Raw genomic sequence first — 16835 nt, forward strand, 5'->3', positions numbered from 1 at the left:
GGGGGGGGGAGCCAGCCGTGGGGAGGAGCCGGGCCCCGGGAGCGGCTGCAGCAGGAGCCCGAGCGGGAGGCAGGGAGAGGGGAGCGGAGCCAGCGCCTCTCCCCCGCCGGGTCTCGCTCGGGCATGTTTCCCAACTGGATTAGGAAGGGCGCGGGCCGCTTTCTTCCGGCTCTTCTACAGGCGTCGGAGCCTCGTCCCTTCCCGGTGCAACCAAGACTTGTGCAGCTGCTCGGCAGCTGCCTCCCCCTGCACGCTGTTCCCCACTTCTCGCCCTTTTGTCTCTGGTTTTGGTGCCTTTTCCCCTCCTCCTCGCCTTTCTCCGGACGGACCCCCGGCTTAATCCGGGCCGGGCTAGTCCGAGTCTGGGCTCGGGATGCGGCGGTGCCGTGGGGAAGAGCCGCTGCGTGACAGGGAGTGAACGTCTGTCTGCGCCGCGCTGCAGAGCAGATCCACTGCCTGGGTCACGTCAGCCCCTGTTGCTTCCTTCATCGCCGAGGCCTAAGGCCTGCGCCTGGCCAAGCCAGGACGGCTCCAGCATCCCCAGTTTTAAACCCAGCGGCAGCACCGATCGCCCGGGGAGGGGATGGGAGCGATGGGAACTGGGGGGAAGGGAGCTCTCCCCGGCTTGGTGCATATGCTAGATGCCAGGCAAGTGCCGCTCGGAGCAGAGAGCTCCTGCAGGCCCGAGCCAGGAGGTTTATTTAATCCAAGCCCACAATCGGCAACACGGAGAGAGGGTCCCCATCCCTGCCCGGGCCGGAGTCGCTGTTAAGCCCAGAGAACGGAGGAGGATTCAGCGGGGATAGAGAGAAAGAAGGACTCCCGGCCCTGTGGCTGCCCCCGGTGCACTGGATCCTGCCTCCCCGCAGCTGCCAGTGCAGGGTCACCCCAGGAGCAAGCACCAGGTGGGTGAGGTCGGACAGGAGCTGGATCCCAGCACTGTGGGTGCCCAGGATCAAACTCCCCGCTGTGCTTCATGGAGCTGGATCAGGGCCAGTCGCAGGCGGCAGAGCCCCAGCGCCTTCCTGCAGCAAGAGGAGACCTGGGCAAGGAAGGCAACCCCCGGCAGGCCTGGAGGAAAGGCTGGGTCCAGTCGAGGGCTGACAACACTCCTAGGACTGCACAGGGGCAATGCTCAAGCCCCAGGGCAACAAGGCACCTTCCTGCTTCTTAGCCCTCACCCCAGGCTGTTCAGGGCCAACCCCCACTTCCCTTTTCATTTCCTTCCCCCAGGCCCCTACCTCATTCACCTGCTGAGCCAATCACAGGTGATTTAAACCAGGTGTGAGGACAATGGTGGGGAGGCCAGCAGCTTTCTAGCAAGGCCCTTCCCCACAAGGCATTGACAATAAGGTAAAACACACAGGAGCTGGCACCATAAAGCCCTGCCAGGCCCAGAAGCTTGTGGAATAAATGCCCTTGTGGCGCTCCGCCGGGTGGGCACAACAGAGAAGTCACTGTGAAGTGGGGAAGCAGGGACAAGGCAAGGACAGCACATCAAAGTGCGGTGCCCAGGACATTCCAGGCTTGGCCCCTGCATGCCGCCTCCTGCCCCTGGGACCAGCTGGCCTGGTCCTTGGCCCCACTGCACATTCCCTCTTTGTGCTGTGTGCAGTTTTGTTGGAGGGGGAGGGCAGCTGCTGCTTCAGCTCCGATCAGCTTCACTCCACTGGCATCAGCAAAGCCCATTAGCACCAGTTGCCCCCCGTGCACCTCTTTGCAATTTGGGCAGCTTCCTCTCGCATTTTGTTTGTTATCTTCACAGCTGGGTCTGCCATCACAAACCCTGCTGCCGACAAAGGCAGGCTGAGCCCCCTTTTTCAGGTCGATGCTGTGATTTATTTCCTCCAATACATTTCATTATAAATTCCAGAGATGGAGAGGAAGAAAATTATAGCGCAAATTTATTGCCCTAAACCCACAGGGGCAATTTTCTATATGGCAGTTTCTCAAGCAGTTGAGGCAGGGTGGGAAATTGGCCCTTTCTCGACTGGGATGTTCAAAGGCACCAGGATATTTTTTGAAGGAGTTCTTCCAAATGGTTTCCTGAGAAGGAGTTATAGCTGCAGGGGTAGCTCCTGGCCTCCGGCACGCTTGCAAAAAGGATTTCAGTAGCAGGCTACAAATAAGAATTCAATCGACTCTGTGCCTAGGATGTGTAGGGTGTCTGTTCCTCACTAGGCCAGGCATTTGTCAGAAGGGAGTAAGTCTCTCCCACCCCCTTGATGCTGGAAGGGAAAGGGAGAGTGTGGATGAGTTTAGCAAGTAGTGCTGAGACTATTCTCAGCTGCCTGGATGAGGCCGGGTAGTGCTGCTGAAGCCAGCACTTGAGACTTCCAAGTTCACTCCACCTAACTCAGCTCATTCGTCTCCCCTCCCCTCGTTCCTCATTTCACTCCCATTCTTACTCTTCATTTCTTGCCACTACAAGTCCACTGCTCCAGGCCTCACACTGAACTATTCCAATGGCTTGAGACTTCACACCTCCCACTGGGACCTAGGTGGAGACTTCTGGCTGACAGGGCCTTGAATGAGTGACCTTAGCACTGTGTGCGCGCCCTCAGTTCCCACCAGATCTTAACCCCAAGCAAGGGCAGGGCATCAAGGAAAATTCAAGGAAAGGAGATCTTACTGCCTTTGGTAACTGCGATAATGCCCTCTTTAAAGTTGAGCAGAGATACCCCCACAATGTGCTCTGTGCAGGAACAGAGCCCTCGGCCATTCACTCCCCTAACTGCTGCAGTGTCACAATCTCCAGCAGACTTTTCTTGGCAACACCGTCCCCACTGTGCCCAAGAGAAATGACTTGCCCAAGGTCATGGGGAACCTGTGGCAGAGGAGGGCATTAAACCCAGGTGTCTTCATTATCAGCCTAAAGTTCTGAGCACTGGAGCCAAGCAAGTAGTAAAGCCAAGGAAATCCCAGCTTGAAACAACCCACTCCCAGGCTCCTTCCATCCTCCCCTGCGGACAGATAAGCTTTCCCCTCTGTGCACAGTGAGTTCTAATGGCGGAGCCAGGTGACGGTTCACAATTTGCCTTTGTGTGGCTTTCTTCTGTTCAGCGTTTCACCCTCAAATCCCACTCTCCCAGCCTGCCCTACCCCCAGGCCCAAGCAACTGAGCCACTGCCAGGAACAGAGAGCCTGCCCATGCTTGGTTTGCGCCTGATGGAGCAGAGCAGAGGGCCTGCCAGGATGACAGGCCTTCATCTCTGTCCCCACCCTGTGCCCTCTTGGCAGATTTTGTGTTTGGTAGGGAAACTGGAAAAATGTGTGATGCATTAATACACTGGTAACCCCCCTCTCCCCCACCGCCAAAATGCCTGGCACGAAACAGTAGAGAACATCAACAAGAGAGCGGTGCCGTGGGGGGTCTGTAGGGAGAGGCATCGCTTTGTGATTCATTCCCCTGCCGCTCTCTGTGTGTTCCCATTGCAGCTGCAGAGAAGTGCTCCAAAGGCCAGGCGTACCACCCAGTACCTACCAACTGCCAAGGCCCGCTGGAAGATGCCCCTGATCTCAGATGTTCCCCGGTGGCTTCTCTGGGCAACCTGAGGGAGCACATCTCCCCTGAACTCACGGACTCCATGGAGCTGTCCAAGAACAAGAACAAGAAGAGGAGGAACAGGACAACCTTCAGCACCTTCCAGCTGGAAGAGCTGGAGAAGGTCTTCCAGAAAACTCACTACCCCGACGTGTACGCTCGGGAGCAGCTGGCACTACGGACGGACTTAACAGAAGCCAGGGTGCAGGTAAGGGGAAGAGGGTAGGGGGTATGTCTGCAAGGGCCCCTGCTCATTGCCCCAAAGATAAAGGCATGAGGTTGCCTTTGCAGTAGTTCCAGCTACACTTGGATTATACAAGTCAAGCAGGGTCAGGTCTAGTTTGTACATGGACGAGAGATGAGGAAGCACTTCTTATGTGTTACTGATGACATGGAAGATGATGCTTTTTCAGGTAATGACCCTCTCCCCTCACTAGGTGCAAGACAAGGTGTCACCAGAAGGCCAGTGCACAAGTTCTGCCTCCCTAAGCCCTTCATCAGTTTACAGCTGACTAGTGTATCCCTCCTTGCCTGGTATCCTTGATGCAAAGCACTTAGTACTGTTAGAAACCTGCCAAGAGCCACCCCAGGTGCAGCTGCATTTTAGAGGCAGCCCTAGTTTCTCTCAGTCTCGTTTCAGCCTGGCATTCTCATTCACTGACATCCTTTACTAACATCCTACTGCATTTCTAGAGCAGCATCCAATCTAGCTGGCAGGTTCCCATGGCTGGCACCCCTTGCTGTGCTAGGGGTTAGGTTGGAGTGGATTACTCATCCCTCTAATAGATGGAGAGGTGACACCCAGGACATTCCTGGCAGAGAGCAGGACCCATTTCTGTACTGGCACCACCTTTGCATCAAGCAGGCTGAGCTTCTTCCAGAGGCAGCTTCGTGCCATTTCAGTCTTGTGTTGGAAAAGCCAGAGGACTTGCTTTCAGGGGCACACAAGAGTGCAGACACCAGAGTGAGTGAGAGTGATGAGCAAAGGCAACGGTGGGAAATTGGCTCCCAGGACTTGCAAAGCACATCTGGATAACAATCCACCCAGTCAGTCACTGGCGATTAAATATTACTGCAGAGGACAGGCCAGCCTCCAAATATAATTCTGGGCAAGGAAGACTATCCCTTCAGCTCAAAGACAGAGACAGCATCCTGCCCCCATGTGGGGCAAGGAGACAGGAGGAACATTCCTTGGCCTGAGCCAGCAAGCACACTTGGGAGGGGGCACACCATGCCAATCTGTCACCCAGCCAGCGGTGCACTGAGCTTGGCTGGGAAGCCCCATCTGAGGCTGTCTGGAGGTTAGAAGCTACTCCGATTCCCTGGAGGTGAGACTGAGGGGAAAGCAAGAGATAGGGCTGGAGCCAGTGTTAAATCACCAGGGTGATGGAAAGGACACAAAGTTTTTGTGGGAGGGGAAAAAAGCCACAGCACAGGCAAGAACAAATATGCAGAGCTCAAAGGAATGGACATTTCAGGAAGGAACCAAGACAGCAGATTCAAAGTGCCCCAAACTTGGATCCAGGGGTTTCTGGTTCAGCTGGTTACACAGTTAGGGGCTGGTCATAAATTTCTCCCCAGGATCTGAATGGTGCAGACACATCTGGATTGCAGGCTGGGGTTTGGGCCCACCTCTGACAGTCTGTGCTGCGGCTGGTGATCTAAGCAGAAAGACAGGAGGGGGCCAGCCAAGGAGAGGCCTCAGTCTGGGGTAATTCCAAATTCCAGGCAGCGTGCAATCCAGTGCCCAGCCCAGCACTCATCAGGAGCAGGGATCATTCCCTATCAGTGGCCTCTGCCTTGAAGAACAGTGATGGAGCCTGTTAGAGACGAGTCAGTGCCAGAGCTCAGGGAGAGGAGGGGCTGAAACGTGAAACCCAGCTCTAGGGAACCTCAGCTTGGGAGACGGGAACACGGGCCTGTGTTGACATCACTCCAACAGGAAGGCCAGGGCACAGCAGCCACCGTCTCTCGCGGAAGGTAGGGCAGGGTGGCACCTTGGAGCTATTCCACTGGCTGAAAAGGCTGGCTGCAACCAAGCACAGTCCATCCCTAGGGTCTGACAAAGTAGGCTGTTGCCTATGAAAGCTCATGCCTCTCTGACCCAGTTAGTCTCCAAGGTGTCACTCTTGCCTGACTTTGGCCTGACACAGCTAAACACCCCTCTGCATTCTCTTGGAGCACCTTGCAATGGTATCTCAGGAAGTTCCTGCCCAAGAAGTAATAAGACTGTTAGCAACCCAGGGCAGGAACCACCAGACATAGCGCCTCATCCTCAGCCTCTCCAGAGAGAATGCTGCTACTGTTTTCTGGATAGCCCCACACCACAGCCATCACCGTGTGGCAGCTCCATCGCTGCATCCCAGGACTGCACAGCCTGCTGTAACAGATGGACATCCACAGGTTATTCCCCTGTACAGAGCATGGATCTCAGGACAATACTCACTGTCATGTACTAACGTGTATCATCACAAAAGACACTTAGTGAAACGTGAGACCTGGGAAGCTGCAAATAGAAATTGCATGTATGGTAAGTGCCCGAAGACTGCAGCCATTCAGGCACAGCATCTAAGAAACTATTTACTGCCTGGTTATAGTGGTCAGGCCAGCACCCTGTACTCTGTACGTTCATGGAGAGGCAAGACACCTTTTCTCCTTTCTATTGACTAGTTAAAAGGCAGAGAGCCCTTGGAGACTGAAGTCTCTTGGTTCTAGAGCTGGTGCAGCATGGGAAATTGCAAGATAAATGTGTCATATGCCACCCAACAGATGAATATCAGGCTAGCCCTGGAGACACTAGCCATGCTACAGGGTGGGGATTTGAGTTTGTGGTCCCTTCCATCCTAAGCCAACAAGGAAGCCAGTTATTTCTGCCTGCGATGGGATTAAATTCGTGCTGTGGACACCTGCCAACTAGGCAGCCTTTCAGTCACCATCCACTTCAGAGGATCAGATATAATGGATCGGTTGTTGTCGGTCGGCTGATCTGAGAACATGCTTTTAAAAGGAACAGGCGACTTTCTGGGCTTGAGCAGTTTCATCCTTTCAGGTGGAGACAACGGCTCCATCCTTTACTTGTGCCGTGACTGGAAACATGCTTGGGACTCATGCTGATCCCTGATGCGAGAAGAAACAAGCCCACAGTCTCAACACAGAATACAAGCCTTGAGATGCCCGCATGTGGGTGACACTTGCCCATGCCCACCCTCCGCACCTTTGGCTCTGGTCAATACCTCGTCCCTCATTAAGATCACAAACTCCACTTACAACAATGGAAGTAACCAAATGCGAGTATTGCACACTCCATTATCACATTGCTTAAACCATTTAAAGCTACAGTCATCTGGGTGCTAGTAGAGTGGCAAGGTCCTCTGTGCTACACCTACATGCCCAAAGGATGCTCCAGGGTACTACAGGGCCCCTTAACCCTCAGCCACTTGCCACTATGAGCCCCATATGCTCAGTAGGTCTGGGATGTGTCTTACCCTCTTCTGTTTCAGTGCTTCTCTTTGCTAAAGGGGCGCCTTTGCTCACTCATTTTGCACCATCCCACAGGTCTGGTTCCAGAACAGAAGAGCCAAGTGGCGGAAACGAGAACGTTATGGGAAGATCCAGGAGGTGAGAAACCCCTTCGCGGCCACCTACGACATCTCTGTCCTGCCCAGGGCTGAAAACTACCCTCAGGTACTGGGACAAAAAAAAAAAAAAAAAAAATCAGGCACGTTGGTGTGTCCTGTCCCCCCCACCCCACATGCATGCACACACACACACACACACACACCATCATCGTTTCTCCAGTTAAGTTATGTTCTCGCTTACACTGGCATAAGTCTGGATTTGCTCCACTCAAGGTATTGCAGTTATTTCCAAGCGGTACTAGTGTAAATGAGAGGACAGCCTGGCCCCAGACTCCCTGGTGGAAGAAGAGAGAGGCAGCCACTGAACTGCAGCACATTATGCCCCATTCCCAGGTCTTTGCTCACTTCACATGTCACCAGCATAATTTTGGGTCTCAGTGGCTGCTGCCCTCACATTCACCAGTTGTATTTCTAATGCCCTGAGGACATCCCCCAACTTGCAGGTCCCTGGCCAGAGTTAGCAGAGCCTCATCTGTGAGGGAGCAGGACTTGGAGGGAGCGGTCCCTTCTCTCCAGAACTCTACACTGCATAGAGATGATCAGTAGAGCTCGAAGCTCACAGAAAAGCCTCTGAGCTTTTGCAGCCAATGTTGCCAGGGGGCGAGAAGTTTCAGGTCTACCCCATCTGCATGGGAAGCCTGATAGCACCCCCATGAAGCATGCCCTCCTACTCACTCCACTCCACACCAAAGCCCAGAAACGAACCAAGGGCATTGCCTTAAAGCAGCCTTGAGTGCCTGGGACCGCTCTGGTCCCATGCTAGCTAGGGCTGTGCTAAACCAGCTCCACTCATTTCTAGGCTGTAGCATGTCCAGAGCAAAAGCAATGTCAAGGCTCACCCCAGTGGCAGTTACTTAGCACTTTTTTTCCCCTTCAAAAGGACCAGTTCACATAAGGAAAAAAACATCATTTATGGGTAAAGCCCCTTCCCACCACTGTAAGGAAGCATCAGGGAGCATTAAGAGGCTTTCATGTATAAGATAATCAGGGCCCAGGAGTCTTCCACTGTTGCCAGCTAGAGGGATTAGTCTTTTAGATCCTCCCTGAAAATTTAAGGTTCAGATCCCTGCAAGCCCAGATGGACCTGGTTAAATACAGGGAGTTCCCAGGAACCATTTCCAGCGAGACTGGCCATAGAAACTGGCCATCTCTCTGGCAGCTCCCTGTTTTACGATGACTGGCAGGACAGTATAGTTAGAAACGAGTTCAGCTGGAGAGATCGGGAGAGAATTCCAGTGACGTTTTGGTTTGGTAAAATGAGCGGCCGGGATTGCTACAGATTCAAGTCCGGTTTCAGCCAAACCCACAAAGCTCCGTATGTTCAGATAAATGCCCCTCAGATGCAGCTCATCCCCAAAGGCTGCGGAGTCTCCACCATTTCTTAGCACCAGTGCTTAGGTGCCAGCGAACCTCCAGAGCTGAACGCAGGAGTCTCTCCAGTTTGAGCTGTCGCTCAGAGTTGTAAGTGAGTCATCCTCACATGATTCAGACACAGAGAGGACTGAATGCAACACACTCAGCGAGTTGCACATGGATTAAATCCAAGCCTCTGTCTACATCTGGGACCAAACCGAGACCAATTGTTCTCTGAAGCCTCACAAAGGTATTTGAATGTGTTTAATTATTTGCAGGGATCCTGGCTTTCCTGGACAAAAAATAAATAAAATTCCAAATTTTCTGATTTTAAAAAGTAACCCCAAATCACATTTTCCCATGATTAAAATGAAGCTACATACATACATACTTCATTATATTCGCAGAAAAAATGTGACTTTTTCAAATCAGAACATTTGGGATTTTTTTTTTTTAATCTGAGAAAACCGGGATCCCAGATTATTTCCCAGGCCAAAAAGCAGAGTCCTAGGGATCCTGCATCAGAGTATATCTAGAGTGCACAAGATCTTGCTGGAAAGCCTGTCCTTGCAAGATTTCCAGCCAAATGCTGCCAGACTCAAGCGCTTTTATCTCAACATCCGCAATAAGCCCCACTTGACCTGACCAATGTCCCAAACCTTTGATTAGAGACGGACCCAGCCCACTTTTGCAAAGTCAGGTGAAACCCAAACCCCCAATCTCTGTGAATTTCTTGAGTACCCCCCTTGATTGTTAATGCATGGATCCACGTTTCTGTTTCTAAACACACTCCTGAACGTTGGGCATTGGAAATACAGAACAGGGTGGAAATTTAAATCAGCACAAGACCATTTTTGCACTTGCATTTTCCACCACGTGGACATTTTCCATAGGAAGTGTTTTCGGTCAGCTGTTTTCAATTGGAAAAATGGAAGTTGAACATTTCATTTTAGGTCAGCTCAGCATTGAACTGCACTTCCTTACTGTGACCAAACTACATCTCCCATGAGGTGATGGGAGACCCAATATCCTCTGTTCTCATCCACAGACCATGTTCCCTGTGGACTGAGTGTCAAGGAGCAGTAGGTTGGGCAGAGCGCCAAGCCCCTAGGAAGGGACTGGGGTCACCCAATCTGTACTAGTTCCCCACAGGGAAGTGCTAGTCGGTGCTGAGCTGACTCAGCATGTTCAGATTTCTAAATACAAAAAAAATTGTTTGCCAGGATCTGGCTATTGATTTATTTTTATTAAAAATAATGTTGCCATATATGAGAATTACCCAGGGGATGTATGTTCTAGTTCTCCCCTAGCCCCGTGCCATCCACATCAGAAAGAATACAGGAAGGGCAAGAAAATGCGATTCTTCCCCTCTGTTTGGCACTGGTGAGGCCACATCTGGAGCACTGTGTCCAGTTTTGGACCCCCCACTACAGGAAGGATGTGAACAAATTGGAGAGAGTCCAGTGGAGGGCAACAAAAATGATTATGGGGCTGGGGGATGGCTTCTAAGGAGAGACTGAGGGAACTGGGCTTATTTAGTCTGCAGAAATGAAGACGGGGGGGATTTAATAGTAGCCTTCAACTACCTGAAACAGGGTTTCAAAGAGGATGGAGCTGGACTGTCCTAGGTGGGGGCAGATAACAGAAAAAGGAGCAGTGGTCTCAAGCTACAGCAAGGGAAGTTTAAGGTTATATATTAGGAAAAAACTCTCTCACTAGGAGGGAAATAAAACACTGAAACAGGCTACCCAGAGAGGTTGTGGAATCTCTGCACTGGCCGCATCTAAATGTTCATTAATGCATAGTAGTTACTGTGCATTTAGTTTAGTACTTGCCTAACACAGTACTAATTATATGCACAGTAACTACAGCGCACCAGCGCAGTTTTTTTTGTTATGCTTACTGTGCAGTAGCCTAATAACACTGCGCAGTAGTGTAGTAGCACGGTTTTTGACTGCCACACTACTACTCAGTGTTATTAGGCTACTGCGCAGTAAGCGTCTCATGTAGACACACCCACTTAGAGGCTTTGAAACACCCAGCTAGACAAAACCCTGGCTGGGATGATCTAGCTGGGGCTGGTCCTGCTTTGAGCAGGGGGTTGGACTAGATCATCCCTGCCAACCCTCATTTTCTATGATTTTATGAATGTGTCCCTCAGTCCTACACTAATCAAGCCTTGCTTTTCATTTTGCCTTGCTCCAGCTGCAGAATAACCTATGGCCAAGTCCTGCACCGGGGAACCCTGCAGGCCCCTGCATAATGTCCCCTGAGGGTATCCCATCCCCCTGCATGTCTCCATACCCGCATTCCCATGGGAATGTCGCCGGATTCATGGGCATCCCTGGTTCTCCCAACCACCATCCTGGTATCAACAGCCTGTACTCCATCCATGGTTTCCCCACTTCGCTCAGCAACCACAGCTTCGAATCAGCATCAGACAACGACTACAAATCCCCCAGCCTGGTTACACTGAGAATGAAGTCCAAAGAGCCAGCCAGCCTGCTTAACTGGACCACATGATCTCCCTGAGAGAGCCCAGGCTGCGGACACAATTCACCCGCTGGGATCTAGGCCACTCTCAAGGCTGGTTCCCCACAAAGGAGAGAGAGCAAGCCCTTCGCCTGTGGTTCCCTCTTCTCTTCAACCTCCCTGCACTCCAAGCCCAGCAGCTGGCACCTCAGAGATGACCAGGAGGCCAGGGTTGGCATGAGCTGAGGAACATGGCAGCCTCCACCCTGCATGTCTCCTCATACCTCAGGTACTTGAGTGTCATAGACACCCCCAAGAAACATTTGGTGATGAACAGGTTTCAGAGGCGACAAAAAAGCTCCTATTCTAACCCCATTTTCTGCATTCCCTAGGCATAGCCCACTCAAGGGTTCCTTTGCTTCAACTTTCCCATCATTGTGGCTCATGTTGGAGGTGACAACCAGGCATAACGATTGCCAGAGCCCTAATGTGTACACCCCATACTGCAAGTGTGAGATTTCCAAAGGAGCAAATGGCCAGGGACACTGGAGCTCCCATTACTAGGAATAGTGTTGGGGGAGCAGTCTAGTGTAGACACAGCTTCATGCATATACGGCCATCCCTAGCGGGTAAAAGACCATGAATGGCACAGACAGCTCTTCCAGGTTGCTGCTCACCAACTCAACCTCTCCTTCTCCTGGCAGATCCTGAGAGAGGCCATAACAGATGCTGGTCCCATGCCCCATGGTGCTCCTTTAACATCCCGAAGGCTGCTCCCATGTGTAGACAGAACCTCTGGGTGGGTAGGGGAGGCTAGGAATCAAAAGCAGAGACTTGGGGCCCAGGGAGAGTAATTTCTAATCTACCTTGTAAGAACAGCCCACAACCTGCACCTGGCATCAGGGAGAGGAGAAGCCGAGGAGATGGGGCCCCGAGAAAACCTACCTCCTCAAAAAAACATGCAGAACCAGAAGGAGGGAAGTCCTGGAGCCAGAAGTCAAGGGATGCATTAGCTACTTTTAGGTAGAAATTTCCTGTTCCAAGGTCACCCCTTGGCCTTGGTGATTAGCCGGTTGTCTAGGGCCTTCCTGGACTCCTCCATTAACATCAGGGAGGCAGTATTTTGTGCAATCTTGTTTATGTATAAAGAATGTCCCCAAAGACAATAGGAAGAAATGACAGGAGACCGTTGCTTTGCTCAGAGTGCATGAGCCATCTCCCTCTCTCCAGCATGCCTCCTGCTTTCATGTTGCAGTCATGCATACCCCACACAGGCAGACAGCTTCCAGGGAAACCACCCACATCATATGGCTCAGCTTCTACTCAGGCTTTAACATGGCTACTTGCACCATGGATGGTGGCTTCTCTTGTTTCTGGTGCCCCTTTCTTAATGATATTGAATTGCTCCCTCATTCAGCCTAGATGAGAGGTGACTAGCACACCCATCGGCTTCAGCAAGGTCTGGGATTACACACAGATCAAAACTCATGCCTGTCACTGCAACAGAAGTGCAGTAGACAAGGTAATCCATCCAAGGGCAGAGAAAATGCAAAGATGGTGCATTGTCAGTTTGGGGGTGTATTGTAAAGGGTTCATGCAGGGCCGGTGAGATTCACCCTCCCGGGGACACTTGCCTAGGTTACCAGAGCAGCGAATGATCCCAGATCCCTCCCCATTTCCCACATGTGGGCCCATCTGCAGTTCTGAGCCTCAGAAGGGAATGAATCCATGTCCAGAAGCCAATCCTGAGATGCTAGTCTCCAACGGCAGCAAACGTCCCTGGGGAAGGATGGATGAACTGCTTCAGAGAAAACCCATCAAGCCTCAGACCTTTCCTACAGCAGTTCATGAAAGTTCAGGGACTTCATGCAGAGAGAAAGACCATCAGGTGGGAGGTCCTAGAATACCACTGGGAGGTCTGGGGTCCAACTTTTTCCCATAGTTCAAGGTCAAAGGGGCCATTAGACCACTTAATCTGACCTCCAGCATTAGATATGCATTCTGCCAGGCACTCGTGTCATCTTGGGTAAAGCACTTGAAGCTGGTGTCCAGAATAGGTTTTTTCCTTTAATTTGTGATGTAGAAGGAAGATCTTAAATATTGGGATTCTCCACCCCTTCTCCCCTAGCTTGGTGCCACAAAGTTTACTTAATATTAAATCATTATTATTAATCATTTATATTCCAGTAGCACCTCACATTCTGGATGAGACCAGGGTTTCATTATGCTGGGCGCTGTAGCCAGCAACAATAAGAAACAATCCCAAGGGCACGCAGGGAGTCTATAACAGAGCTGTACATTAAACCCAGCCCAGCTAAGTCCCAACTCAGTGCGCTAACCATGAGAGCATTTCTTAGGGTGATGTCTTTTATGGGACCAATTGCATAGTTGGGATAGAGTTAGACAAGTTCTAAATGCAAGACGTGCTTTACCAAGTCCGAGAGCATTGAAATACCTTAAGAGACTTTCTTCTTACCGCACTTCTAGCCCATCGCAAACCAGAAACCACTAAAAAAGACCTTGGGAGAACATCTGATCTCAATAGTTACCAAACACAGGGGCCTGACAGATGTTCGTAGAACAAGCATGGGTCTGCATCTGGAGGGTGAGAATGGGAGCCAGGAAGCCTGCGTCCTGTCCTGCTGTGGGACTGCAGCACTTCGGTCCCCTGGTTTACTCACTTGTACAAAGGTGGCTCATGGCAACATCCTACCCCACCAGAGGGCTGGGACATTTAATCCGTCAATCCATATAAGTGCCTAACATCACTTCATCCAAACTAGTTTGCCAGCTAACTCATCCCCCTGGGGTTGCCCGAATCAAGCCAAATACAGCAACCATCTGACAGTACAACCACCACCCTTGTGGAATAAGCCCCTTAGTCTGCTGTGTTTAGCTCTTTATTCCATATCCTACTGGTTCTCCAATCCAGAAATAGAGATGGATTAGGGCTGTGATGGATCTGAGCTCCTGGTTTCTAACAAGGGAGGTTTGGGGGGACTCCGCTCCACAGGTTCTTAGGTGATGATCACTTCTCCCTGCCAGCACCAGCGTGCTGATCACAGAGCCACGCTTCCAGCTGGAGACGTGGGTCTCCCAGAGATTACAAATGTACGCTGCACATTTAGAGTGATCTTGGGACACCACCCAGAGGGACAGCTCCTGATGATGTTGTGGGTCGCCCTATATACTGCCCTCTGGCAGTCATATTCTTTAAATCAGAGCTCTCTAACAGGACATGCAATGAAGTGGACTGGCCATATCTGCACTACTGGCAACCCATACAGGTGGTCCTGTACAGCAAACTCTAGACTGGAGATAGCCATACACTGTACAGGAAACTATTTGAAGCTCAATACTAGAAATCCATATAGAAGCATACAAGAGATCCTGCAAAGAAAAGCCCTTATGGAGCCCTATAGAGACACTTTTGTCATGCAAATTGACAAGACAAAAATAATAGGAAGAACCCTCATGGGCACCTAAAGGGCATATGCAGCCCCACAAAGCTCTGCCTACTAGCTAACTACGTCCAAGAAAGGCATGCCTACATATACCCTGCTACTCCAGGCCTTTCCTGGCGAGTGCTCAAATATGGGAAACAGCAAGCAGCACTCAAAAAACCTCACAAGCTACGTAAAAGGATATGACTTTATATTCCTATATACTACAACAAGAGGCCTCACATTGGACACCGCACAATGGATAAAGCCATAGTCTGCATAAGACAAGTTACTCTCCATAAAGGAAGTCCCATACAGGAGACCTCACTGGAGATGGCCCAATTCCCAATAGGGGAGACCCCATATTTTATTGGAAATTGCTCAGCATAGAACGCCAAAGCGAGCATAGCCATCTCCTCTCTCCACAGGAAGTGTGTCTCTCTGCTAACCTCAAGTCTAATTCATCTTAGCACCCTTCCATTGGCTGGGATGTTGGGTAGCAACCCCCCCACAGGGGTGGGTGCAGGTCCTGGAATCAAAGCCCCATGGCGCAAGTCTCAGCTGCAGGCCCAGTTTGTGCCGATACATCTGCAAAAGGTTTTGCTATTCATTTATAAACAATAAAACACATTTTTAATAAGTTATTTATGGCTCCTCCAGTGCTATGAAGGCAGCAGCTCTCAATTGCTCCACAGCTGGGGAACATTTCTGAGCGAGCTGGGGCGCAAGGTTTCAGCGGCATGATTAAGTGCTTGGCTCTCCCAACACCTCATCTCGGAGACACCACAGTTCCATTTTTCCCTTTGCAAGCCTGTGCTCAGCCACACTCATCTTGTTCACTTGCTAAACTACAGGCCTTGCAAGTACCCATGGGTGCTGCTCCATTGGTGGGCACAGAGGTGTAGACAGGGGCTGCAAGCATTTGTACGTATCAGTAGATGCCAGAGGCCTGCCTACATGACAGCCACCTCTGTTGGAACTACACAGGTGCTTTCAGAAAGTTACCCAGTGCAGATACAGGGACAGGGTCCCTCTCATGGGACACACACTTGGCCACTTGCACTATTCCTATCGCGTGCCACACCAAGCATGAGCGATCCAATGCACACAGTAGGTCCCAGTATGCATACAGCAACCAGTCTCACTGGCCTCTCTGCAGGCAAGAAAACATGGCCCCTTCGGTTCTTCCACGATGCCTTTTCCTTGCCACATCTAGCTGCTCAATGCCACCACAAGGCCCAGCCTCATCCCGAAGTGTGTGTATGGTGCGATACTGCAGGTCCCTCACATCACAGCCCCGCTCCATTGTCATTGCTCCATCCTGAGCACAACGAGTAACAGTCCTGGCTGCTTTGGGTGGAGTCGCTTCACAGGGCTGTTATTTGAGAAGTCGAAGGATGCAACACCTTACCAAGACCACCCCCCCCCCCTCCACCCACCCACCCACACGTAGGGATGATGCCAAGTGACTGTGGGGCCTCTCACCCTAAGCCATTCAACTCTTCATTAGAGCTCAATCCCACGTTGTGCTGGCAAGCTGTCCACCGACTGAGGCTGCTCTTTACAATGTGAGAAGCAGGATGTGTTTGGTAATCCCTTTTACGGGGCCAACTCTCCAGTTGGGAGAGAGGCAATCCAAGCTTCTGGCACAAAGCGCCCTTGCTCAGGTCAAACTTGTCTAACATCTCTCTAAACTATATAGTTGGCCCAATAAAAGTTATTACCAAATCCATGCTGCTCCTCACATAGCTGTGGTGACCCAAGGACTTTGACAATAGGCTCCTTGCAATGCACCTTTTATTCACAACCATTAACACGAGGGTTTGGACTGTGCGATTGCTCCTGTGACACATGACATCCCATCTACTTTCCAGTTGGCTGACTCTCAAATAGCAGGCAAGCTGCCCTGTGAGTATTTCTCTTGTGAGCCCTTGTGCAAGTGCCATATTTTCTTGCATACAATGTGCCGCAGAATATAATACGCATCTTATTTTTAAAAGGTAGAATGAAGAAAAGAAAAGAAAAGAAAAGAAGGGACAAAGCTAATGTTCCACTGACTCGCCCTCCCTTTCCTCCTTAAGGAAAGCTGAAATAAGAGGAAGCAAACCAGGAGCAGCTAGCAGACAGCTAAATTGCAATAAGGTTAACTTGATTAGCAGACCTAATGGTTACAGGCAGTCTGGCCAGTGGGGACAGGGGCATAGTCTAAAACACAGGCTAACTCAGGGTTTGAGAGCCATATTATCAGATCCAAAGGGGAAACCCTGGGATGAAGTCCAAAAAACACAGGCTGGGTCAAGGTTCAGGAGCCTGAGATCTAGTTAACAGATCCAGAGGGCAATCCAGGGGCAAAATATAGGTAGGGGCAGGGTCCAGGAACTAGAT

General features: G+C 51.0%; 1 protein-coding gene across 1 annotated transcript in view; it reads left to right on the forward strand.

Moving 5' to 3' along the window:
• Nucleotides 1-15096, forward strand: part of ALX3 (ALX homeobox 3) — a 15518-nt gene extending 422 nt beyond the window's left edge. Inside the window, exons 2-5 of the mRNA XM_025193412.1 lie at nucleotides 779-905; nucleotides 3439-3752; nucleotides 7100-7228; nucleotides 10741-15096. Of these exons, the coding sequence (XP_025049197.1) occupies nucleotides 779-905; nucleotides 3439-3752; nucleotides 7100-7228; nucleotides 10741-11058 (888 nt within the window). The 3' untranslated portion in view covers nucleotides 11059-15096. The remainder of the gene's footprint in view (nucleotides 1-778; nucleotides 906-3438; nucleotides 3753-7099; nucleotides 7229-10740) is intronic.
• The last annotated feature ends 1739 nt before the right edge of the window (nucleotides 15097-16835 follow it).

Source organism: Alligator sinensis, unplaced genomic scaffold (genome assembly GCF_000455745.1).
Source record: "Alligator sinensis unplaced genomic scaffold, ASM45574v1 scaffold872_4, whole genome shotgun sequence".
Taxonomy (NCBI): Eukaryota; Metazoa; Chordata; order Crocodylia; family Alligatoridae; genus Alligator; species Alligator sinensis.